General features: G+C 43.5%; 1 protein-coding gene across 1 annotated transcript in view; it reads left to right on the top strand.

The window, feature by feature from the left end:
- Window positions 1–17,948, top strand: part of LOC137335346 (sodium- and chloride-dependent neutral and basic amino acid transporter B(0+)-like) — a 123,406-nt gene extending 105,458 nt beyond the window's left edge. Inside the window, exons 11-15 of the mRNA XM_068000680.1 lie at window positions 1,018–1,136; window positions 7,569–7,668; window positions 16,902–17,011; window positions 17,115–17,285; window positions 17,859–17,948. Of these exons, the coding sequence (XP_067856781.1) occupies window positions 1,018–1,136; window positions 7,569–7,668; window positions 16,902–17,011; window positions 17,115–17,285; window positions 17,859–17,948 (590 nt within the window). The remainder of the gene's footprint in view (window positions 1–1,017; window positions 1,137–7,568; window positions 7,669–16,901; window positions 17,012–17,114; window positions 17,286–17,858) is intronic.
- The last annotated feature ends 8,978 nt before the right edge of the window (window positions 17,949–26,926 follow it).

Raw genomic sequence — 26,926 nt, forward strand, 5'->3', positions numbered from 1 at the left:
GGTTTAGAAATTGGAAGACTAAAGGTTTTAGTTTAGGGATTGAGTCCTTAATAAAATGAGTAAAAACACTCAATCCATGTGTATATGGCCCCATTCCACAATGGAGCTCTTTGTGCCACTACTAATTAGCTTTGAATCATAGAGTTGTACAGCAGAGAAGAGAGGCCAATCGGCTCATTGTGCCTGTATTGGCTTTCTGAAAGAGCTACTCGTTTATTCCCATTCTCCATACCATTTTCATTTTTCTTAAACTATTTTCTGAAGCAGCCAACATGGATTTCAAAAGGGATGATTGTACTTGACAAATCTTATCTAGAGTTCTTCGAGGTGGTAACAGACATGGTAGATGGGGGAAAGGCAGTGGATGTTGTGTGCAGGGACTTTAGGAAATGTTTTGACAATGCACCATAGGGCAGATTACCAGAAAAGACTAACAGGTATGGAATTAGTGGGAGAAAATAGCAAACTGAATTAAAAATTGGTTAGAAGGGAAAAACAACAACTTGCATTTATATCATGTTTTTAACGTAGTAAAACGTCCCAAGGCGCTTCACAGGAGCATTATCAAACAAAATTCGACACTGAGCCACATAAGGAGATATTAAGACAGGTGACCAAAAGCTTAGTTAAAGAAGTAGGTTTTAAGGAGTGTCTTAAAGGAGGAGAGAGAGGTAGAGAGGCGGAGAGGTTTAGGGAGGGAATTCCAGAGCTTAGAGCCTGGGCAGCTGAAGGCACGGCCACCAATGGTGCAGCGATGAAAATCAGGGATGCCAAGAGGCCAAAATTGGAGGAGTACAGAAATCTGAGGCTTGTAGGGCTAGAGGAGGTTACAGAGATAGGGAGGGGCGAGGTCATAGAGTGATTTGAAAATTTGGATGAGAATTTTAAAATTGAGGTGTTGTCGGACTGGGAGCCAATGTAGGTCAGTGAGCACTGACTCAGGAAGAAGATTAAATTTACACAGTATCTAGAAAACTATTTGATTACTCATGTCATCTGATATTTTGTTTTCACCAGAAACAGTTGCAACAAGCATACAGGATGCGTTTCCTAATTTTGTGAAACCAAGATACCTTTGCATGCTGATGATCCTTGGTATATCAATGTATCTCCTTGGTCTCGTATTTGTAACACAGGTATGGAGTCCATTCATTTTTACTAAATTTCTTTACATCTTACTTGTAGCAATAGTCCTTTGAAAACAAAAATGTCATTAACATGCTGTATAATGCTCATTACACCATAATGTATTGGTAAAAGTGGGCCTGATAGTCCTCTTTTATTGAAAATGGAAGAAATGCATGGCTTTGAAATTTACGGTTCTTGAGACTATGATTTCATTAACAGAAGTAAAAAATTCACAACTGATCAAGATGCACCTACAATAATAATTCCTTAACACTTCTCAAACAGCTAGTAAACCACTTAACTAGTATAAATAGCAAAACGTTTGTTCATCCAATTGTAAGGTGCACATTTCTTATTAAAATGGCTGAATGACAAGTAAGTAAAAGCTGATTTAACAGTCGTACTAGTAAGTACTGGAAATCTCTGTGATGATACAACACATTTTTTGGTGGAGAAAAACAACCAAGGCTATAGGGATCTCTGTCTCAAGAAAATACATTGGATTACTCGGTCAAAATCCTGGAATGCCCTAGTTGTCATCGTCATGGCAGTACCATCAGTACGAAGACAATAATGGTTCAAAGAGAACCTTCTCAGAGCAACTAGGGATGGACAATAAATGTGGCTTGGCCAGCATCGCCCACATCCAGAGATCAAATTAAAAAACATAAAAAGCAAGGGTGAGGAAAGACCATTAATCTCATAAATGCATACACTATCTGTTCGATGTTGCAATCTTGTACACCATACATCTCATGTACCAGTAATGTTTACTCCTGGGGAATGCCAAACGAAATAGGAAAAAAAACCCTGTGACCAATTTCAGGAAAGCGTTGGAGAAATTCTTTTCCAATCACTCTGAAATTCTGGCTGGAGCTCTTGAAATGTTGGATGCCTTAAGAAAAAACATAAAAATAAAACATGAATATTACAGTAAATGAACAGCACAAGTCATAATATGGGCATGAAGAAAAATGGTAGTTGTTAATAATAAATGCAAAAAATGTTGTACCGACACAGAAGAGCCAATTTTCAGGTTTTGGTGTAAATCAATTCTAAATGTTTAAGAATCTTGCCAGAATGGTAATGTGCTAATAGCAATCAAATTTAAAGTTTCACTTCATTTCACTTCACTTCATAATTATTTATAGCTCCACAGGCAGATTTGGGTTGGTTGCAGGGAGTGGTTGTAAGGAGATTTTGCCCTCTAACCTCCATGGCATCATTCGCAGGAGCCTAATGCAGCATGACTGGAAGGAAGTGGAGGTAAGCTTGACTCCACAGCATGTCCAGTCACTGGCAGTACCAATCTATCCTAGCAACACATAGCACAGTTCTGCATCTGGCTTTGCTCAACCAGAACCTGTGAAGTCAGTTTATTTATTATTAGATCGGTGCAACAATGCCTAGAAATGTGGCTGGTGACATTTTGACAGATGTGCAAATCAGGCTTTGCTGGCTGATGATCACCTTGCCTTTGTTAGCAGTACTATTGTTAGGAATATGTATTTCGTATTATTATAGACAAAGGCTGAAGTTGTGAGCCTATATGCCAAGAGTGAGTTCAACATGCAGTCAAACACTTGAAGGATTATTAAGGGTTAAACGAACAGACATGCAACCAACAAAGAGATTACATAAGATGCGGTTGGTTATAAGATGTGGTCATGGAAGAACACATGACAGCCAGTTGACCCTCTTTGCTATTACACCCTGAGAATTGATGCACAGTAAGCGACGTGAACGTTGACCCGAAAATTATTAGCAAGTACCTAGCAACTAAAGTGTTGGAAGTGAAAATAGTACGGTGATGCAAATTATGTTATATATATCATGATGGAAAAACGAATGTACTGTAGGAAAGAGTTTTGATGGACCAAATTACTGTGTCACAGTCCTCACGATCTTTATGTTTAAAGATAACATGCGCAGGGTGGACTTGCAACATTAGGTAACTCATTGCATGAGAGAAAGCTATTTGTGATTTACTTGGGAGAGAGAGTCTGGAAAATGTTGGGATTGTGGATTCCAAAATTTCATATATGCCACACAGATCAATGGGCATCGCAACGAATGCCTTTGAGCGGTGGTATGCGTGGAGTAGTATAGGAGCAATGAATTGGCATTCAAGTCAGTAGCAGTTCATGCAGTCCTGCACAAGCAACAGTAGGCTGGTCTCTGAAATCAATGAACCCACAATGATTGCAGCAAAATGACCTCTGGCATTGATGGTGGTCTTTTTGGGTCACAGATATATTAGGCTTTCTGTATCCCATGCAGCTCACCAGATGACTATGCAGCCATCCAACAATGCTACTTGAGGCACTTGGTAGTAGTGCAGGTCCAAAACCAACATAGAGATGTTGGGGACCAACATAGCAGCCAACCACGCTAAATATATCCACAAACAATGCTGTACAACTGAATTTTAAAAAAAAGACATTTATATATCGCAGCTTGTAGCTGATTCTATTGCAGTACATCCACTACCTGGGGTAGTCCCTCCCCAAGTCAAGTACCGGTGCGCTCTTCCATGGTAGCCTCTTCTGTTCCATTATTATATACCCAACAATGGCTGGTATATGCACACTTACAGACAAAAAATTCCTCCATGCTATTCTCTTCTTTCAATGCTATGATGCCACTTTGAAATCTTTCCCCTTTATAAGCTCACCAGACTTGATGTTTTTGACTTGATGAATTTATGCAGAATGCTGCAGAAGTTCATCATTAATAAACTTTAACAAGTAAAAATACTTTTTCCTTACTTGTAGTATTGATTTTTGCTTTTTGGAGGGGTGGAATTTGTCAGAGTAGTGCTAAACAGATCTGTGACAAAACAGTGGTGTAACTGTTAACTAAATTGTGACAAAACAGTGGTGTAACTACAGCCTAATGTTGATTTTTTGTGGAAAAGATCAAGGAAATTCAAGCATAAGTTTTTCAGCTACACCCAAGCTTCCTTTAGGTTTTGCGAACCTCCACCAAAACCCTCTGCCACTCATTAACATAGCTCCACCCCCATGCAAAAAGAAGTAGCTCATGAATTTACTGGCATACATTTGAGAATGTCTTTCAATTTACACCAATCCAAGAAATTCCGGGCCTTTGTTGTAACTTTTTCCTGACATTACGCTACTTTAATTTGCATCTACTTTGCAATTATGCTAGTTTTCTGCTGGCATACATTTAAGCTACAAAAAAAATAGGTGCAACAGGGACCAAAGTCACTATGGAGTTTTACAGCAATTTTTTGAGCAATTTTTATTTTTTTCTTACTGAGACAATGCACTGTACTTTCTATATCAATGAATGCTTTTTTTATGGCAGCAGAAAGTGTTACATTAAAAATTGAAAAGCTTCCACGATTGCATTTTTCAGAATTTGCAGTGGCTGATGTGCATAAATGATGGTTTGATAGCTTCAAAACTATAATTTTCATAGATAAACAGGGATCTAAAGAAAGAATATGGCGTAAGTTCTGCATTTTCCTCAGACCCCGATTGTTTATACTGATTTCTGCTTGTTTATCGGTTTTAATGTTCTGGTGTATGGCAATGAGATTGGCAGGAAATAGTGACCTAAGTATCTAAGCAAGATCGGTTTGGAAAAGAGCACAAATTTCAGCGTATCTTTTGAAATTCCATGCCTTTGTAACTTTTTCCTGACATTACATTACTTTCACTGGCATCTACTTTGCCATTAAGATTAAAAAAGACAAGAATGTCATTTTACTGTTTTTCCACATATTTATTTTGGTGGTGATTTGGAATGAAACTTTGCACCCTCTATTATTAAATACAAACAGTGGAGATATTTTCCTTGTGTTTAAAAGATGACTAATACAGTAGATTTTCCTCAAAGAATGATGACACAAAACTTGGACGTGTAGTGAACAGTGAGGAGGATAGTGATAGACTTCAAGAGAATATAGACAGGCTGGTGGAATGGGCGGACACGTGGCAGATGAAATTTAACGCAGAAAAATGCAATAGGAAGGATGAGGAGAAGCAATATAAATTGGAGGGCACAATTTTAAAAGGGGTACAGGAACAGAGATCGGGGGGTACATATGCACAAATCATTGAAAGTGGCAGGACAGGTTGAGAAAGCGGTTTAAAAAGCAAAGGGATATTGGGCTTTATAAATAGAGGCATATAGTACAAAAGCAAGGAAGTTATCATGAACCTTTATAAAACACTGGTTCAAACACAACTGGAATATTGTGTCCAGCTCTGGGCACCACACTTCAGGAAAGATGTGAAGACCTTAGAGAGGGTGCAGAAAAGATTTACTACAATGATTCCAGGGATGAGAGACTTTAGTTACGTGGATAGATTGGAGAAGGTGGGGTTGTTCTCCTTGGAACAGAGAATGTTGAGAGGAGATTTGATAGAGGTATTCAAAATCTTGAAGGGTCTAGACAGAATAGATAGAGAAAAACTGTTCCCATTGGCAAATGGGTCAAGAACCAGAGGACATAGATTTAAGGTGATTGACAAAAGAACCAAGGTGACATGAGGAAAAACTTTTTACGCAGCAAGTGGTTAGGATGTGGAATGCACTGCCAGGGAGGGTGGTAGTGGCAGATTCAATAATGGCTTTCAAAAGGGAACTGGATAAGTACTTGAAAGGAAAAACTTGCAGGGCTACAGGGATAGGGCAGGGGAGCGGGATTAGCTGGTTTGCTCTTGCATAGTGCTGGCACGAATTTGATGGGCTGAATGGCCTCCTTCCGTGCTGTAAATTTTCTATGATTCTAAGAAAAAAAACTTGTAGCAAAATAAAGCCTGTTAAAGGGAATCTGCACTTAAAAGAAATTCACTGTTAATTTAACTTTTTATATTTGTGTATCCTTTTAAAGTTCCTGACTGTAACCTCCATTGTTGCACTTGGGAGGGTGAGATGGTGTAGTCTGCAATTAACTCCGTTGTAACTGTTAATCATTGTGATTAGCCAATAGATGATGCACATTTTTGAGACAAGATTGGTCCTCACAGTTTGCCCTCTCCTTTGAAACTGTACCCTGTACACTGTGCTACCCATTCTCTGACCTTCCTGAAAATCAATGAATAGGGCAGATGAGTGTTTCTGGAGAGTTTAAACAAAAAATTAAAACTGGTGACTTGTTTGGGAGTACAGTATTCAACTACTAGAGGTAGCAAGGTTTTCTATTAGTTCTGGTTCCATTTCTCTACAGTACTTTTGATAGCTGCTTTTATTAATCTGTCTCAATTTGATTTCTATCAGTATGTTTACATAACTAAAACATGGTAATATATCTTTGGTAGGCAACAAATAGTTTACAGAGATTCACTCCAAGTTGCCCTGAGATCAGCTGAGAGAAGTGTGCTGCACCTCTTCCCTCAAACCCCAGAAATCCTTAAATATGCATCTGATGTATGAACAGAAAGTTATTGTATGAACACCTAATGTGCCTCCTTCAATTTTTCTCTGTTAGTTTAATAGAGTATTCAAATAGTAACATCATCAACTGTAGTTTCTACCCTGTAGTGTTTGTAGTGCAAATTTCTTTGTAAAGGATACAGAATATTGACTAAGTGCAGTAAATTCCTAGTAGGATATCAACAGGAATATTTACATGTTTAAATTCAATGAAGATGCCTTACATCTTGAAATGAGAAATGCCAAACTATTAAACGCATATAAAAATTAATTGAAATTTATAGTTGTACCACAAGGCTTTGTTCATGCAGTGAATCTTGGAAAGCAAGATGGGTGTGAGTACAAGTTCACATTTGGCCAGGTTGTAACAAATTCCATACCGCACAGTAAATGTTGCACGTAAAATAGAAATAATTGTTATTAACTTTTATAATCTTTTATTATAATTTTACTTTAATTATTTCTGGTTTCAAAATAAGTCTAAAATAGAAATGACCTAGATGAAATAACAATAGTTGCTGTTATCTTCCAAAGAATATTAGAGCTAAGACAAAGGTGTACATTTACATGATGAATTCTTTAGGTTAAAACCATTTGAATAGCTGATTCTTTCAGTGTTATTGGATGCTTAGATGTCTGAAAAATTAACAGCTCTCCATGAGTTTCTGACAATTTGAGAGATTTTTAATACCAACTATATAGTGGGATGGAGCAAATTGAGCTTGGCATGAGAGCAAATGGGTCCGTGTTGGTGATGAACATGGACTGAAATAATGAGGCGACCTAGTTAAACGTTTTAGCTTTTTTTCATTGTTGCATTCTTGTATATCAGAGGAGAATTGCAGCAAAATAATTTGAAACTGTACTGAAGAGATGATATTACTGAAACTGAGAGAATGTGTCAATAGATTCTACAGTGTAGACCAATGAAGACTAGCTGGTTTGTAATTAAGTAATGTACAACAATGACAGCGATGTACAGTATTTTGAATAGTATGAGTTTCTTAGTATTTTTGCCAATATTGTCTTTTTAGGCTGGGATTTACTGGATGCACATAATTGATCATTTTTCTGCTGGTTTGATCCTACTTCTAAATGCTGCGCTGGAAGTCATCGGTATAATCTGGATCTATGGTAAGTATGATGCAATACCATTAAAGATAAATAACATCCTTAATTGCAAAAGAGTGCATGCATTGGCTATCATGCCTCTTCAGAAGTAGACAAAACAAAGGGATAGGGTAAATAAGATTGGTGACTGAAGGTGTTAATTTACTCACGCTGTCTGATTTTATGGATCAGATTTTGCTGGAGCGGGGCACCTCGCAATGTGCTCCGTTAGTTAGACTTGTTCGTGCATGTTTAGGTTTTAAAATTTTTTGTCCACAAAGTTGCTGGAAGTGTAAGCTGATAATGTCGCAGTGAGGACAATAGGCCATTTGGGACCTTGGTGAACTACGGGATAAAACAGTGTAGGGGAAAAATTGGATTGGACCTGTTTTTAGGTGGGGGTAACATGATCCGCTATTACCCCGTGTCCAATGGCCCCTGCGCAGGCAGGATGAGACTTTTGTCAGGCCTGAGGACTTACCTGCAATCTAGGTTGGAAATCAGCATTGAATGAGGATTCCATGCACTTTGCACTTTCCACCAGCAGGGGGAGATCCAATCTCTTAAAGGCAGGCTGGCTGTTAGAAATCTCTTAAAGATAGCTGGTACCTGTTACTTGCTGAAAATAACAGTCTGCTGTCTGAACGGAGATCAGACATTGCACACGTAAAGCACAAATGCAGTTCTCATCCCTCAGTTTACATACTGATGAGTTATGATATTGAATAAAGGTTGCACGCCACTGAATCCCACATCCTCCAACTACCTGCCAGACCTCACCAATCTGCCGATCTGAGTTTGCACCAGGCCTGCGAGAGTCTGTGCACCAAGGTTCTCTGCTGATGCACCAGAGGCTTTGATGCAAGAGGTGGACAGAAGGAGGGATATCCTATATCTGCAGTGGGGCAGCGGTGGTGGGGGGAGTGCAAGAGGTCCTCCAGACATATACCCAAAAGGCAAAGGGAAGCAGCGGGGTATGAAATCAATGCCAGGCGCACAGCATCATGAACATGGATGCAGTGCAGGAAGAAGTTCAATGCTTTGACATGAGTGGTCAAGGTGAGTGAGGTCAACTGTCAAGTGACATCTCCTACCAACTACACCACTAGCCGCATCCACTGCTCCACGCACTACACCCCCCATCACCCACCTACCAACGAACTCTTTCCAACAGTACTCAACTCTTCCAATCAGATGCTCCCTCTCACCCTCACACATTACCCTGTTGCAAGCCCACCCACAACTCACTGGCAGCTATTCAACCATGACAGGCACATCACCCAGACACACATCCCACTTTCTTGCAGGAGAAGGTAGCGCATATCAGGAGGCGACAAGTAGCAGTGGCTTTCAGCCCCTCGAGCCTGTTCCGCCATTCAGTGAGATCATGGTGGACCTGTGACCTAACTCTATATACCCGCCTTAGCCCCTTATCCCTTAATACCCTTGGTTCACATAAATCTATCAACCTCAGATTTAGAATTCACAATTGAGCTAGTATCAACTGCTGTTTGCAGAAGAGCTTTGCAAACTTTGCGTGTAGAAGCATTCCCTAACTTCGCTCCTGCATGTCCTGGCTCTAAATGTTAGGCTATGACTCCTAGTATTCAAGTATAGGAAACCTCCAAAAACAGTTATAAATGTCTTGGCAGACAGAAGCAATAATCCAGCCACTAACCTCTAAATCCTGCATGGTTCCTTTAAATAGCACTGCTGGGGGGGTCCTCCGGGCACTCTAAGAAACGTTCAGATGGTCGGGATTAAGACTGTGCGTTGAGTTGAGCGTTAAGTCCCAAAATGCTGTCTATCACTTTAAATCAGCAATGCACATTGATTGTATCCATTTTCTCCTTACTTTACATGCTTCCGGCGTTCGTTATCTGAGCCTGCACTAATTCCTGTACCAAGATGGCGTCCGGCGCACGGCATGCTGGAAATGTGCATGCACAGCCAAGACACCATCTTGGCACTTTGGGAGGCAATGTAGCGCCGAAACAACGGGTGCTACACGGCCCAATTTAGCGCCCTGTATCTCCTTAATCAATTAGATTAAAGGATTGAGAAATAAACAGAGGAAGCACTGAAAAGGAGGGTGAATTAGAGTTGGTGAATTCAATGTTAAATCAGGTACAGTAAGAGAAATAAAGATAGGGAAAGAAAGATTGGATTAAAAGAGAGAAAAAAAGACAGAAAGGAAAAGTTTAAAAAAAATTTAAATGTAAAACTTTTGACATTTCTTTACATCTCCTGAAACAGAAAGGGTCGACAAGGATAATGTAATAGATGTAATATATTTGGATTTTCAAAAGGACTTCGATAAAGTACCACATAGTAGACTCATGAGTAAGGTCAGATCATGTGGAGTCAGTGGACAAGTAGCAGAATGGATAGCAAGCTGGCTACAAAAACGAAAACAGAGAGTAGGGGTTAAAGATAGTTACTCAGACTGGCAAAAGGTGGGAGGTGGTGTTCCACAAGGATTGGTGCTGGGGCCACTGTTGTTCACTATTTACATAAACGATTTGGACTCAGGAATCGGAAGTACAATTTCAAAATTTGCTGATGACACCAAATTGGGAGGGTATAGTTAATACCGAGGAGGACTGCGACAAAGTACAGGAAGACATTAATACACTTGCAGAATGGCCGTGTAATTGGCAAATGAATTTCAATATAGACAAGTGTGAGGTATTCCATTTTGGTAGAGGAGCAGAGGGATCTGGGGGTACAGATACACAAATCACTGGAGAAGGTTCAAAAAAGATTTACTGGGATGAAACCAGCACTGAGAGGTTATACCTATCAAGAAATATTGAGCAGGCTGGGGTTCTTTTCTCTAGTAAAAAGAAGACTGAGGGGTGACCTGATAGAAGTCTTTAAGATTATGAAAGGGTTTGATAGGTTAGAAGTAGAGAAGATGTTTCCACTTGCAGGGGAGACCAGAACTAGGGGCCATAAATATAAGATAGTCACTAATAAATCCAAGTGGAAATTTCAGGAGAAACTTCTTTACCCAGAGAGTGGTTAGAATGTGCAACTCGCTACCACAAGGAGTCGTTGAGGTGACTAGCGTAGATGCATTTAAGGGGAAGCTAGGTAAGCACATTAGGGAGAAAGGAATAGAAGAATATGCTGATAGGGTTAGATGAAGTTAGGAGGAAGGAGGCTCATGTGGAGCCAAACACCGGCATGGACCTGTGGGGCCGAATGGCTTGTTTCTGCGCTATACGTTCCATGTAATTCACAACCTGAAGGAATATGACTCTACACTTATAATTGTTTACTTTCTGGGCAAGAGAGGTTGATTGGCAACCATTAACAATTATTACATTGTTAAAAGGTTACTTATGCTGTTAACCACAAAGGTAATAATCTCTGGATTAGAACCACAAAGGTAATAATCTCTGGATTATTACCTGAGCCACCAGCAAATTGGCATAGGGTAAATAAGATCAGAGAGATGAATGCGTGGCTCAAAGATTGGTGTGGGAGAAGTGGGTTTCGATTCGTGGGGCACTGGCACCAGTACTGGGGAAAGAGAGAGTTGTTCCATTGGGACGGACTACACCTGAACCATGCTGGGTCCTTTGGGGAAAAGTGACCATAACATGATAGAATTCTTCATTAAGATGGAAAGTGAAGTAGTCCAATCCGAAACTAGGGTCCTAAATCTAAACAAAGGAAACTATGAAGGTATGAGGAGTGAGATTGGGAAGCTTCATTAAAAGGCATGACGGTGGATAGGCAATGGCTAACATTTAAGGAACGAATGCATGAATTGCAACAATTATTCCTTTCTGGCGCAAAAACACAAAAGGAAAAGCGGCCCAACCATGGCTAACAAAATAAATTAAGGATAGTATTAGATCCAAAGAGGAGACATATAAAGTTGCCAGAAAAAGTAGCAAGCCTGAGGATTGGGAGCAGTTTAGAATTCAGCAAAAAGTGACCAAGAGATTGATTAAGAGGGGAAAAATGGAGTATGAGAATAAACTTGCAAGGAACATAAAAGTGGACTGTAAAAGCTTCTACAAGTATGTAAAAAGAAAAAAATGAGTGAAGACAAATGTAGATCCCTTACAGTCAGTAACAGGAGAATTTATAATGGGGAACAAGGAAATGGCAGAGCAATTAAACAAATACTTTGGTTCTGTCTTCACGGTAGAGGACACAAATAACTTCCCAGAAATGCTCGGGAACCAAGGGACTAGTGAGAAGGAGGAATTAAAGGAAATTAGTATTAGTAAAAAAATAGTGCTGGAGAAATTAATGGGACTGAAAGCCAATAAATCCCCAGGGCCTGATAATCTGCATCCCAGAGTATTAAAAAAGGTAGCCATGGAAATAGTGGATGCATTAGTTGTCATCTTCCAAAATTCTATGGAACAAGATTATGGAACAGTTCCTGCAGATTGGAGGGTGGCAAATATAACCCCAATATTTAAAAAAGGAGGGAGAGAGAAAACTGGGAACTACAGACCAGTTAGCCTAACATCAGTAGTAGGGAAAATGCTAGAGTCTATTATAAAGGATGTGATAACAGGACACTTAGAAAATAACAGCGGGATTCGACAAAGTCAACATGGATTTATGAAAGGGAAATCATGTTTGACAAACCTACTGGAGTTTTTTGAGGATGTAACTGGTAGAATAGATAAGGGAGAAGAAGTGGCTGTGGTTTATTTGGATTTTCAGAAGGCCTTTGATAAAGTCCCACATAAGGGGCCCGATATTAGAAGGGAGGTGGGTTGGCAGCGGGGGGTCGATTGGGCGCATGAATAACGCGCCCAGTGAATTCGGGGTGCTCCGCACGCGATCGCAGCCTAATTGAAGGTACTTACGCGTGCTTCCAGGTTTCCTGTTCCAGACCTGCACAGCGGGTGCATGTGCACCCGCATCACAGGCTGTCAGCAGGAGCCCTATTTAAAGGGGCAGTCCTCAAATGCTCCTCCTGCAGCAAAGAACCAATTTTGAAGCATGGAGCAGGCCAGAGGCAAGGCTGCTCCAAAGTTCTCTGACTCCTCACTCCAGGTGCTGCTCGATGGGGTGAGGAGGAGGAGGGAAATTCTGTTCCCATCTGATGGGAGGAGGTGGCCTCCCTCTGCCACTAAGAAGGCCTGGCTGCAGGTGGCCGAGGAGGTCAGCAGCAGCGGCAATGTGTGCCAAACCTGGGTCCAGTGCAGGAAGCGCTTTAATGACCTAACCAGGTCAGCCAAAGTGAGTATACTTAGGCATTTTCTTACACTCCGTCTTCCACATCACCTCCACCACCACACAACTCCTTCTGCACTGCCACCACAACGCTCTCGCATCACTCCTCACATCCACTCAACCATCATCCTCACCTTGTCTGCACTTACTCACCACCCCAGTTCCCATTCGAACACTACCACGCAACCCAATCCTCATACAATCTCATGGCTATGACTCATACGCACCCTCCCATGCATCTCCCTCACGGTCACCCCACCCACACCAATGCATGCAGCGGGTCACAATGCAACCATCATTCAATCACGCCTCTCTGTGTTTTGCGTTGATAGGAGAAGAGATGCCAGAATGCCCAGGAGAGGGCAAGGACCGGATGGGGCCCGCCACACCAGGTGGTTTTAACAAATCTGGAGCAGCAGGCATTGGAAGTAAGCCGGACGCTGGAGTGCTTGTCCGTGGCGGACGCAAGACTGGGAGTGCACGAGCGGCTGGTGACAGAAATCTAACACTCAGCACTCATGATAGCGAATGATCTTAGCATCACTTGGCATCTGCAGCACGTCCACGTGCTTAATATTGCATTCTGTTCTCTTGCAGCGCCATGACTGCAGAGGGCTATTCCTCAGAGGACCTCTGAGGGTGCATCGTCACATCTGAGCCAGCGCAGATACACACACCTCGGTGGGTCCCCGTCCTCACTTAGTTGGGCTTGCACATGGTGAGTCACCACACACATGTGAGCACGAGCAGACCCTGGTGGCAGGGGCAGCGGTGGAGAGTCCGCGTCGGTGGGAGCATTCTTCTCCAGGCTCTGCTCAGCTGGACCCAGATGCTGAACCCTGGGGGCCAGCCATGAAAAGGAGAGTCATTGAGGGCCAGCAACACATTGCCGAGGTACTGGAACAGTTGCCAAGCGCACTCTCCACAATCATGCAGAGGATGGAGGAGTCCAACTCCTGAATGAGTGGAATTCTGGGCCAGGAGAAGGATGATGGTGAAAGGGGACATGGAAATGGGGATGCCACTCAAAGCGCTCCCACGTCTCACCCGTTGCCCCCCTCTCAACCAGTACCCGGAATGCTGCCCCCTCTCCAGGTGGCTGAGTCTGCCCCTGCACAGGTGCAGGTGGAGCGGTCTTTGGAGGGGACTTCACGGGCACCGAAACCCAGAGGGCGTCCGCTCAAAGCATCTCATCAGTCAGGGCATGGACAAGAGCAACCTGCCACTATCTCTGCTGAAGCCACAGGGGTAGCACCACGTAGGGGTTCCTGTAAACGTAAGGCAAAGGTTTTGTGAGCACAAAGGGGATGCACAAGGGTGTAAGACAAAATGTCATGTTTTTGATTTACTTTCATTTGATTTGCAAAAAAACATAAAAATTGTTATCACCACTACTGCCACGTCTTTGCAAATCTTGTCTGGTTTGTGCAATAATTCCCTTTCCTGAGGATCACCATGAAGACCCATACCGGATGCCACCCATTGTGTCACTGCAGAGTGGGTGCAGGTGTATTTGCAGGGCTGTTTTGTGCAGATGACTGAGAGATGCCAGCGATGTCCCTGATTGCACTCTGGAAGGATCCGGAGGAGAAGTTGTTGAGGGCAGTGGTGACTTTGACAGCGACAGATAAGAAGATGGTGCTCGGGCCAGCCAGGAGCAGCTCGGCATCGAGGATGCTGCAGATGTCCACGACTACATGTCGAGTGACTCTGAGCCTCCGTGTGCACTGCTCCTCAGGGAGGTCCAGGAAGCTGAGCCTCGGTCTGTAGACCCCGTGGCGAAGGTAGTGCCTTCTGCGACGCATCTCTTTCTGCGGTTGCCCTTCCTCCTGCTGTGCAGGTGGATGTGTCACAGCACTGTGTTGTGGAGCTCCACGTGTCAGAGGTGGACGGCAAGGCTGGTGATGCTGTTCATCCTCCGAGGAGGTCATGACTGCAGCTATGGTGGCCCCCAAAATGTACGTATGAGGGGGTCCACAAGGTAGGTAAATGTGTCTGCACACCAGGGTTGAGGTTGCAAGTTGGTGATTTTTTTGTGTTAGGAGGAGGGTGATGCAGGCCAAACTTTGTCCAAAGTGACAGAGCGGCCTTCTGCAATGAGTGAGGGTCTCCCCCCCACCCCACCCCCACCCCCCCCCCAACCTGTCAAATGGACCTTTGCAGCTACCACAGGCTGGTGGCTGCAACACGTCCATTTCAACTGGGAGTGTTTCCCCCAGTACAGGAAACACGCTCAGTTTGGATGAAAATCCCACCCCTCCTAAAATATCCTCCAAATCAGGTCTCCTAATGACCTGAAGTATCAAAGTAATTGGTTTAATTGGGATCCCGCCGGCTTTAATTGCCAGTGGGAATCCCGCATACGGGGGCTGCGCGTGCATCTAAGCGCGTCATTGGGGAACCCGGAAGTTGGCGGGTTGGAGCCGTGTTCCGGAACCGCCCCAGGAATCCCCAATTTTCGGAGCCCCCCCGTCACGAACGCACCCGCTCAGCCATCCTAAAATCGAGCCCAAGAGGTTAGTGTGCAAAATTAAAGCACATGGGATTGGTGGTAATATATTGGCATGGATTAAAAATTGGTTAACAGACAGGAAACAGAGAGTAGGAATAAATGCGTCTTTTTCGGGGTGGCAGGTGGTGACTAGTGGGGTACCTCAGGGATCAGTGCTTGGGCCCCAGCTATTCACAATATATATCAATGGTTTGGATGAGAGAACCAAATGTAATATTTCCAAGTTTGCTGACGACACAAAACTAGGTGGGATCATGAGATGTGAGGAGGATGCAAAGTGGCTTCAAGGCGATTTAGACAAGTTGAGTGAGTGGGCAAATACATGACAGATGCAGTATAATGTGGATAAATGTGAAGTTATCCACTTTGGAAGGAAAAACAGAAAGGCAGAGTATTATTTAAATGGTGATAGATTGGGAAATGTTGATGTACAAAGGGACCTGGGTGTACTTGTACACCAGTTACTGAAAGCAAACAACCAAGCAGTTAGGAAGGCGAATGTTATGTTGGCCTTCATTGAAAGAGGATTTGAGTACAGGAGCAAGTATGTCTTACTGCAGTTATACAGGGCCTTGATGAGACCACACCTGGAGTATTGTGTGCAGTTTTGGTCTCCTTACATAAGAAAGGATATAATTGCCATAGAGGGAGTGCAGCGAAGGTTCACCAGACTGATTCCTGGGATGGCAGGACTGTCATATAAGGAGAGATTGGGTCGATTCGGCCTGTATTCACTCGAGTTTAGAAGAATGAGAGGGGATCTCATTGAAACATATAAAATTCTGACAGGGCTAGACAGACTGGATACAGGGAGATTGTTTCCCCTGGCTGGGGGATCCAGAACGAGGGGTCACAGTGTCAGGATACGGGCTAGGACATTTAGGACTGAGATGAGGAGAAATTTCTTCACTCAGAGGGTGGTGAACCTGTGGAATTCTCTACCACAGAAGGCTGTGGAGGCCAAGTCACTGAATATATTTAAGAAGGAGCTAGATAAATTTCTAGATACAAAAGGCATCAAGGGGTATGGGGAGAGAGCAGGAATATGGTATTGAGATAGAGGATCAGCCATGATCATATTGAATGGCAGAGCAGGCTCGAAGTGCTGAATGGCTTACTCCTGCTCCTATTTTCTATGTTTCTAAGTTTCTATGTAACTAAAAGACAATTTTCTGTGGCAAGTTTAATGGGCAATTAACGTGCAAATGCAGCAACTTCATGACTATCATGTGGAGGTTAAGCATGAGATGCTGTTTTAGTGAAGCTAACGGGAGCAGCGCAAGTTGTTGAGCAACTTGTGGCAATTCGCAATTCACGGGTATCTCTTCCTCGCTAACAAGTTGCTGGCCAATTTGCGCATTAATAACAGCATGCGTTATTCAGATGCCGTTATTTTTTCAGCAAAATCTGGACCATTGAATATTGCATGTATATTTGTGTCATATAGAATAATGTGCACAACCACAGCAAACAAGCTGCCTAGAAGAAATGACAAAAAAATGATTGTCTATCATTGATTTCTTGTTAATCACAGGGGGAAACAGATTCATCAAGGACATTGAGATGATGATTGGTGAAAAGAGTTGGCGCTTCTGGCTGTGGTGGAGATCATGTTGGTTTTGTATTACTCCTTTCTTGACAATAGTAAGAAAAGATTATGTCTTTTAGTTATTTAAGCTTAAAAAAACAGACTGCACAAACTCTTTGCTCATCCTGTTTCTGATCTTTGTGGAATCATTTCAAACAGGGAATCTTAATCTGGTCTTTGATAACATTTGTCCCACCACATTATGGACCAATTGAGTACCCATCGTGGGCAATAGCACTTGGTTGGTGTATACTTCTCTTCTGTGTTTTGTGGATCCCCCTTCTGGCAATTAAGAAAATTGCTCAATCTGAGGGTTCCACCCTGTATCAGGTAAGGAAACAACTAAATTTCTTTTAAAAAATAAATAATTATAAATTTCATGCTCTTTAAGTTGAGGGATGTTAGTGCTGTGTAATGGAATACTTTTTAAGTATTCAGCTGACATTCAGCAGTAGCATCAAACACTCCAAGATCAGGTATTTTTAGATTAAATATAGAGGTGAGAATATAAACTAATATGTGCCATTTCTGTGTTTGTAGATGTCTCAAAAATTATTATCCATTGTTACTTTTTTAAATTAGTTTTTTACTGGGAATTTGGAGTAACAATATTGCTGAATAGAAAACAAAATACTGAAATGTTAGAAGAGAAGTAGGTTCATGTCAGGAAGGGTGGCACTAACTTCCAGGTTAGAAGCCTAGATCTTTGACAGTAAAAGAAGGCAGTCATCTGGGAAAGGTGGAGAAAGCCTATATGGAGATGGGATTGTGGAAAGTCCTTTGAGAAATCAGTTGGAATAAATTGCAGTATAATCTGATTAGGATATTTTTTTTTTGGTTGGGTGCTATAATAGGCAAAAATCAAGTGCAAATTTATCAAGCATTGTCTTTTTCTTTTCACAGAAATTTGTTGCATCTTGCAGACCAGCTCCTGACTGGGGTCCATTCTTGAAAGTGGACAGAGGGGAAAGGTACAAAAATCAGATTGACTAGGAAGAAAAAGTGCATTCTTCTATTATTTATGTAATATAAATCAGAATTTAAGGATTTTATGTTTAATTTGCATCCACTTTGTAAACAATTATTTTGATGGCTGAGAATTTATAAAGAAAAACTGTTGTAACAAATTACTTCAAAAGACTGAGTGTACATGTTTTTGTTTCACAAAATAGTTCAAAGTCAAGACTACTCAAAATCATATTTATGATACGATTAAAGAGGCAGCAGTTTTGAATGTTAATGAAAATAAGAGCTGCTTCAATATACTGTTTAATTAATTCAGATAACTTGATCTTCACAAGCATTTATGATTCTTTCATTCCGTCTCAATAGTTAGCCAAATTTTAAGTTGGATATATCCAATCAAGTGCTCCTTGTCCAGCATAAAACATTAACAATTCTTTGGTTGGTAAAAAACCATGGATTTATCATACTGTAAATAAAAAATAGATTTCCATACTGGGAGTAAAATAATCCCTAGATCTGCTCTTGTGATGCTACTGAAGTGTCTACCTGTGTGGCTGCAAAATAACTGTTACATTGACCTGTTTTTTTTCCCTGTGGCTCATTAGGAATGATGCTACAAATCTACAGCCACCCTCCAATCCTGTGTAGTTGCAATTGTGTTCATGGTCAACATCTTATGATGCATTTTCCCAATCCTGGAAAGTGAAAGTGCCTAAGTCAAGGGGAAAATACATGCGTGCAAGTATAGAAGCAGCGTGGGTATGCTTGTTTTTGGACAGCCAGCTTCACTACATGCATAGACTGATGACTAACATAGTGAGAAATATTCTTACCTACTTACATGACCAAAGCTTTCTTTATGTAGAGTAGGGCTCCAGTATGTTCAATAACTATCAAATATACTGTGCTTTATTTTGAACAGGCCCCAGACTGATCTAGCATACAGGACAATATACAACATTCGAAGTCAGATTTGGACTGTTTTAAAAGTCTCCTCCTCTTCTTTCTTGAATATAATAGGGAGGATTTTCTGCTCTCATTCCCCTTATCTCAGACAGATGCGGGGCAGACAGAGACAGAAAATTGGCCGGGCAGCTTTTCTACCAGCTCCCTACCGATTGCAGTCACTCTTGAGATTTTCTGCCGGAAATGGCTATAAACTTATAACATGTCTGCCTAAATATGGACAGGTATATTCGAAGTGGACTGTAGCCTAGTGGTTAAAGTACTGGTAATTTGTGGGCTAGCTTGTTGTAAAAACCCAACTGTGTTCACTAATATCCTTCAGGGAAAGAAGTGTGCCACTCTTACCCAGTCTGCTCCACATGTAACTCCAGTACCACACAACATGGCTTAATCTTAATGCCTTTTGATGTGGCCGAGCAAGCCACCCAGCTATAAAAAAACAGCAACAACCCAGACATCATATCAGGATCAGAGTAAGTCAATTTTAACCCAGTCTACCCTACAAAATCCTCCTCACCAACACCTGGGGGCTGATGCCTAAGTTGGGACAGCTGTTGACAGACTCCTCAAGTACAGACAGACAGACATGGTCATACTGACAGAATCATATCTATCAGTCAACATCATAGATTCCTCCATAACCAATGCTGGGTATGTCCTGTCCCAGTGGCAACATAGATCCACCAGTGATACACAATTGGATAGGAGTGGCCCTGGCCATCCCCAACACTGACTCTGAACCGCATGAAGTTTCATAGTTTCAAGTCAAATAAGGTCAAGGAAACTGCCTGCTGGTCACCACATATCAACTCCTTTGAATTGACGATTCAGTTTTCCTTCATGTTGAGCATCACTTGAGGGAAACAAGGACACATACATACTCTGGGTGGGAAATTTCAGTGGCTCAGTAATACCACCACACACCAAGCTGCCCAAGTCTGAAGTATATAGCTGCCAGCCTAGGCCAGAGTCAGGTGGTGTGGGAATTGACATAAGGAAATAACCTACTTGATCTTGTCCTCAGCAAGCTACCTTTTGCAGACACATCTGTCCATGATAGCATTGGTAGAAGTGACTACCACCCAGTCCTTGTGAACAAAAAGTTGTCTCTCCACTGCGAGAACATTGTTTATTGTGCAGTGGGCACTACCACCATGCTACGCGACTAAGGATAAATTTAGCAGTTCAAAACTGGATATCCATGAGCTACTCTGAGCTGTCGGCAGCAGCAGAATTGTATACCACCACAATCTGCAACCTCATGGCCTGGCACATCCCTCACTCCTTGAGCACCATCAAGCCACAAGCCAACCCTGGTCCAACGTGGAGTCCAGATGGGCATGCCATGAGCAGCATCAGGCATACAATGAGGTACAGACTTAGTGAAGTTACTATACAGGGCTACCTACATGCTAAACATAAGTACACCAAAAGCAGCAGGCTACAGACAAAGCAGTCTCACAACCAATGGATCAGCCATACCACATCCAGTCTAAAAGGGTGATGAACGACGAGAAAACTAACTGATGGAATAAAAACAGAAAATGTTGGAAACACTCAGCAATCTAGGCAGCATCTGTGGAAAGAGAAACAGAGTTAATGGGCTCAATTTTCAAGCTGAAGTGCGGGGATAGGGGGGGGCTCCAAAAATCGGGGAAATCCCGAGCGGGTGAGGAAGCCGGCTCCAACCCGCCGACTTCTGGGTTCCCCACAGACACGTCTGTGTGCGCGCGCGCCTCACAAATATGGAAGTCCCTCTGGCAATTAAAGCCGGCGGGATGACAGTTAACACAGTTATTTTGATAATATTTGAAGTAGTTAATTTCATGGTGATTGAGGCAGGGGACCGATTTTCATTCAGCCTCAACGCGTTTCCCATGCTGTGGGAAACACTCCATGTTTTAGGAGACAGGTTTCAGCCAGCAGCCAGTTGGACATTGAAATGCTTGTTTAACATATGAGGATAAAAGGCGAGTTATCGCAGCAGAGCGCTCTGTTCTTTCAGTCAGACGTTTGGCTGGGAGATCTTTGTGTTTAAACTGAAAATTCTTAGTTTCCACTCAGAATTGTTCTTTGACACATACTGACCAACTTTTTGGACCTCCTCAAACTGACACCATCAGGCTGCGGAGTGCCATGGCTGCATTCACCACTACATCTGAGGACGAGAAACATCACCAGCCTCGCCAGGCACTGCGTGCATTTCTGCCACTTGGAGCTCCACAACACAGTGCTGCGCCACTGGCACCTGCACAAGAACAGAGAGGGCAACAACAGAGACAGCAACGTTGCAGGAGGCACTACCCTCGCCAGAGGGTCTACAGACCAAGGCTAAGCTTCCTGGACTTCTCTGAGAAGCAGTGCATTCGGAAGCTGAGAGTGAGTCGCCAGGTGGTCGCAGATATCTGCAGTCTCCTTCATGTCGAGCTGCTCCCGGCTGGCCCAAGCGGCATCTTATTACCCGTCGCTGTCAAAGTCACCACTGCCCTCAACTTCTTTGTCTCTGGATCATTCCAGGATGCCACCGGGTCATTGCCGGGGTCTCTCAGTTGTCGGCATACAAGTGCATAAGGCAGGTCACCGACAGCCTGTTCCGCAGGGCCTCGCAATATGTCAACTTCCCCTTGAACGACCTCAGCCAGACGGAGAGGGCAGTGGGATTCCACTCTGTGGCTGGCTTCCCACCGGTGCAGGGTGCAATTGATTGCACCCATATAGCAATACGAGCACTTCCACACGAGCCAGGATTGTTCATCAATAGAAAGGGGTATCACTCCATCAACGCTCAGCTCATTTGTGACCACCGCAAAAGATACCTTCACATGTGTGCCAGATTCCCTGGCAGCTGCCACGATTCCTTCATTCTGAGGGAATCCAACATCCCGGGGCTCTTCCAAGCACCGAACACTCTTAAGGGCTGGCTCCTCAGGGACAAGGGATACCCACTGCACACATGACTCATGACACCTCTAAGAAACCCCATCATCGAGCAACAGCATTGATACGACAGCCACATCGCCACCAGGTCTATAGTTGAGCATGCTATGGGGCTGCTCAAGATGCGATTTAGGCGCCTTGATCTTTCTGGGGGAGCGCTTCAGTACGCACCAGACAGAGTGGGATGCTTTGTAGTAGTGTATTGTGTCCTGCACAACATGGCGCAACAGAGAGGGGTGCCGCTTGAGGAGGCCCCATCCACATCTGCCATCCAAATTGAGGTGGAGGAGGAGGAGGACGAACCCATGGCCAGAGCAGCGGCTCACCTGGCTGCTCGTGAGGCCAGGGAGTCACTGATATGTGAATGGTTCTCCTAACATCAGAAAGTGTGAACAGTCCAGTCCTCAGACCACCTGGAAAGAGCAGCACCCCCACCCCCCCCCCCACTCCCTGCACAAAATAGTCCTGCAACTACACATACACCCACTGTAAAGTGACCCAATGGGTGGCATCAAGCGTCGTCGTTCATGGTGAAGCTCATGAAAGGGCCCTATCACTAAAGCCAGTCAATAATGGGCAAGACATGGCAGTAATGGTGAGAATGATAACATATAATGTGAATATAACAAAAAACAAATATAAATGGAAAACACCACAGTCTGTCAGACACCCTTGTGCATACCCTTCATGCTCACAAATCCTTAGCCTTTCTCTTCCTACCGCTTCTATGTGGTGCATCCCCTGCGGCTGCAGCAGAGGTCATGGCTGGTTGCTCACGTTCATGCCCTGACTGATTAGATGCTTTCGGCCTACGCCCTCTTGGTTTTGGAGCCCGTGAGGTCCCCTCCAAAGACTGCTCCACCTGCACCAGTTCAGGGAAAGACTCGGCCACCTGGAGAGGAAGCAGCATTGCTGGTACTGGTTGAGAGGGGGACAACGGGTGAGACATGGGAGGGCTTTGAGTGGCGTCCCCACTTCCGTGTCCCCTTTCGCCATTATCCCTCCCCTGGGCAAGGGCCACATCACTCCTACCACTCTGCTGACCAACAGTTTGGAGGACATGTGTGATGCCTTTTAAGGCCAGTGCTAGTGTATCTGTCTGCCTGTTTAAGGCAGCAGAATGTTGTTCACCCTGAGTCCGAATGACTGTTGTCAGGGCCTGAATGGACTCATTTGTGAGCCGTGCTTGAAGCTCAAACGGAGGCTGCCATTCTCTCCATCGCAGACATTCCCGCACTTACCTGTGCCGCCATTCCACTAAGGCAGGAGTTGGACTCCTCTATCCTCTGCACTATTGTGGAGCGTGTGCGTGGCACCTGTTCCATCTTCCAAATGTGCTGCTGTCCCTCGATCATTCTCCTTTTAAAGTATGGCCCCCGGGGTTCAGCATCTGCGTCCAGCTGAGCAGAGCCTGGAGAGGAGTGCGCCCACTGAAGCAGACTCTCCACAGCTGCCCCTGCCATCAGTGTCTGCTAGTGCTCACTTGTGTGTGGTGACTCACCAGGTGCCAACCCAACTGACTGACTACTAGGACCCACCGAAGTGTGAGTATCTGCGCTGGTGGATGGCTCGCGATGATGTGACGGTTCACCCTCAGATGCTGGGTGCTCCTCTGAGGAATCACCCTCTGACGTCACTGTGATCGTTGAAGTGCCTGTGAGAGAACAGAAGGCAATATTAAGCATCATCACAGATGTGTCATGTTGTGATGAGCATACTGAGGTGTTCAACATGGCAAGCATTGTTAACATCAATTCATTTTGTGTGTGATGAATGTTAAAGTTGTGTCACCAGACAATTGTGGGGTGCCAGTCACGCCGTCCCCGACAGACAGGCACTCGAGGGTACAGCTGATCCACAGGGCCTCCTGCTCCGCATCTGTGAGGACCAATATTTGCTGTGGCTCCCTCCAGTCGTTGCCCTCTCGCAAGCATTTTGCACTCTCTTCTAGAAGGGGAGAAAGTACAGACGTGTGAGTGAGTGATGGTGAAGTGGCCTGCCAATAAATGCATTGCTTTGGGTGAGGCTGACTGTGAAAGAAATGCATCAGAGGGTGAGTATGAGACAGAGCCATCACATTGGATGAGGATTGGGGTGAGTGGTAGTGGTGCACTGACTAATGGGGAGGTGAGGAACTGCTGAGGAAGTGCAGGTAAGTTGAGGATGAGCCTTAAGTGGATGTGAGGAGTGATGTGATGGAGTAGTCTTGTGTGGGGGTGGGGGGGGTGCGGTGATGTGGAACATGGAATGCAGGAGAATCAATAAGTGTACTCACTTTTGCTGACCTAGTTAGATCATTGAAGCGCTTCCTGCACTGGACCCAGATGCGGGATATGTTGCTGCTGCTGGTGACCTCCTCTGCCACCTCGAGCCAGGCCTTCTTGGTGGCAGAGGCAGGGCATTTCCTTCCATCCGCGGGGTTAAACACTTCCCTCGTTCTCCTCACCCCGGCCAGTAGCTGTTGCAGTGAGGCATCATTAAGCCCTGGAGCAGCTTTGCCCCTGTGCTGCTTCATTGTGTTTTTTGGTGTTTGCTGCAGCAAAAGCCTTTGGAACAATGGTCCTTTAAATAGAGCCACTCCAGCTGACAGCCTGTCATGCGAGTGCGCAGTCCGCCCACTGCGCAGCTTTCAGACGGCAAACCCCGAATCCACATTAAGGGCCACCAATTAACTTGCGAGCGCATGGGAAATGGTAGGATTTTATTAGTCGGGCTACCCACTTGCCCATTGACCCCCCCTCTCCCCAGCTGCCATCCCACCGCCATTTGAAAATCGAGCCCAATGTTTCAGATCAATGAACTTTCAACAGAACTGGAAGATGTTGGAGATGAATAGCTTTTAAACAAGTACAGAGCCAGGGAAAAGGCGGTGTGGGGGGGGGGGGAGGAGGCGGGGGCAGGAAAAGAACAAAAAGGAGAGGTATGTGATATGTTGGAGATCAGGAGTGATTAAATAACAAATGTAATGATGGTGCAATGTAAAATGAGATGATACTGAGAGAGGACCTAAAAGATGGGTCCAGAGGCAGTGTAAATGGTGACAGCAAAATCTCTCCACAAATGCTGCCAGACCTACTGACTGTTTACAGCATTTGCTGTTTCTATTTCTGAATTCTAGCCATGTTTCCCTCCTCCTCTGCTATCTCCCCCCACCCTTGGCCACCAATTGCTCCACCCCTGGCCACCGATAGATCCCCCCACACCTGAACCACCGATCGTTTCCCCCCCACCCCTCGGCTACCGATCGCATGGCTACCGATCTGCAGGACATCTGGGATCCATGGGAACAGGGCAAGTAACTGTGTATCTCCTGAACCAATCAAATTGAAAGATCATTAAATGAACAGTGCAGAGTCTGAACAAGGAAGTGTAAGTTAGAGTAGTAAATTCAATGTCAAATCAGGTACAGAAATAGAGGGAAAGAAAGATTGGATTAAGAGAGAGAGAAAAAAGACAGAAAGAAAAAGTTTTTTAAAAATGTTTTCAGACTTCCAACAACAATTAAAACCTGAAGGAATGAGACTGCACACCTGTAATCACTACCATTTGTGTGAAAAAGTGCTTTCACTCCTGAATGGCCTAGCTCTAATTTTGGATTATGCCCCATTGTTCTAGATTCCGGCACCATAGGAAATAGTTTTTCTGTCTCTACCCTATGGAATCTCTTTATCATTTTAAATATCGCGATGAGATTACCCCTCAATCTTCTAAACCCAAGGGCATACAAACCAAGTTTATGCAACCTGACCTCATAATTTAACCCTTTAAGCCCTGGTATAATTCTGGTGAATCTGTGCAGCTTGTAGGCTTGTATTCTCTGAAATATAGAAGGTTAAGGGGTGATTTGATTGAAGTTTTTAGGATTTTGATTGGAATTTATAGGGTATATAGAGAGAAACTTTTGCCACTAGTCGAGGAGTCTAGGACAAAGGGACATAACCTTAACATCAGAACCAGATCATTCAGGAGAGAAGTTAGGAAACACTTCTTCACACAAAGGGTGTTAGAAGTGCGGGACTCTCTCCCACAAAAAGCAGTAGATGCTTGCTCAATTAATAATTTTAAATCTGAGATCGATAAATTTTTGCTAGCCAAGGGTATTAAGGGATATGGAGCCAAGGCAGATGAATGGAGTTAGGATACAGATCAACCATGATTTTAGGGTTGTTTCTAGTCTCATCAATAATACCAGGAGCATAGGAACATAAAAACAGGAGTAGACCATTCAGCCCCTCAAGCCTGTTCCGCCTTCAATTAAATCATGGCTGATCTGTACCTCAACTCCAGTCTTCAAAATCTTTGTAACAATGAGTCCCAAAAGTGGTAGAAACAGAAATACACAATTTTGTACATAAACATGACATTGAAGTTCAGGCCCCAAAGAATAGCAGAAAATGAAAGCAATTTTCTGATGAGCTTGGTGCTCATACTCCAATCACAGAGGAATTTTGGTGACTAAAAATTGAATGTATTTTTGATCAATTGATCTGCTTGTAATGCAACTGAATGACCAGCTCTCTGATCATTCGCTGTTTATCTTCAGGAAATGGGTTTCTTATTCCAAACAATTTGTTAAGAAATAGAAAGAATAATGGAGTCTGATGTTCGCAAGCTGTGTGGTTTTACAATCTCATGTTTTCTCTGATTGCTCAGGAACTATGCAGCTTTCAAATAAGTGTATGATGTAGCTCACAAAAGTATATGTTTGAAGATCTTACCATCAAACCGTAGAAAATAGACCACGAGGATGATTCAGAAGAAAATGAAATTGATGTTTCATTCTCAAGATGGATTGATTATGGGTTTATCAAAGCATTCTGGTTTTCAGTCAACTCTCAGTATTTCCAAACTTATTAGTTCTGTGCTCAATTTTGTGTTTGATTGCAGTAACGAGTATTGTTGCAGAACGCACCATCAGTTCTGTCGCTATTATAAAGAACAAGCTATGGTCAACCGTGGTAGATACGTGGCTATCAAATCTTTTGTTTCGATTCTGTTAAAGTGATATCTTAGAATCAATCACAAATAACGAGATCATATCGGGCCAGAACTTGCACAAAGCGGCGTGGCAACAATCGCTGCAGCTCCTATGAATTAAGTTA

This window comes from Heptranchias perlo, chromosome 19 (assembly GCF_035084215.1).
Source record: "Heptranchias perlo isolate sHepPer1 chromosome 19, sHepPer1.hap1, whole genome shotgun sequence".
Lineage (NCBI taxonomy): Eukaryota > Metazoa > Chordata > Chondrichthyes > Hexanchiformes > Hexanchidae > Heptranchias > Heptranchias perlo.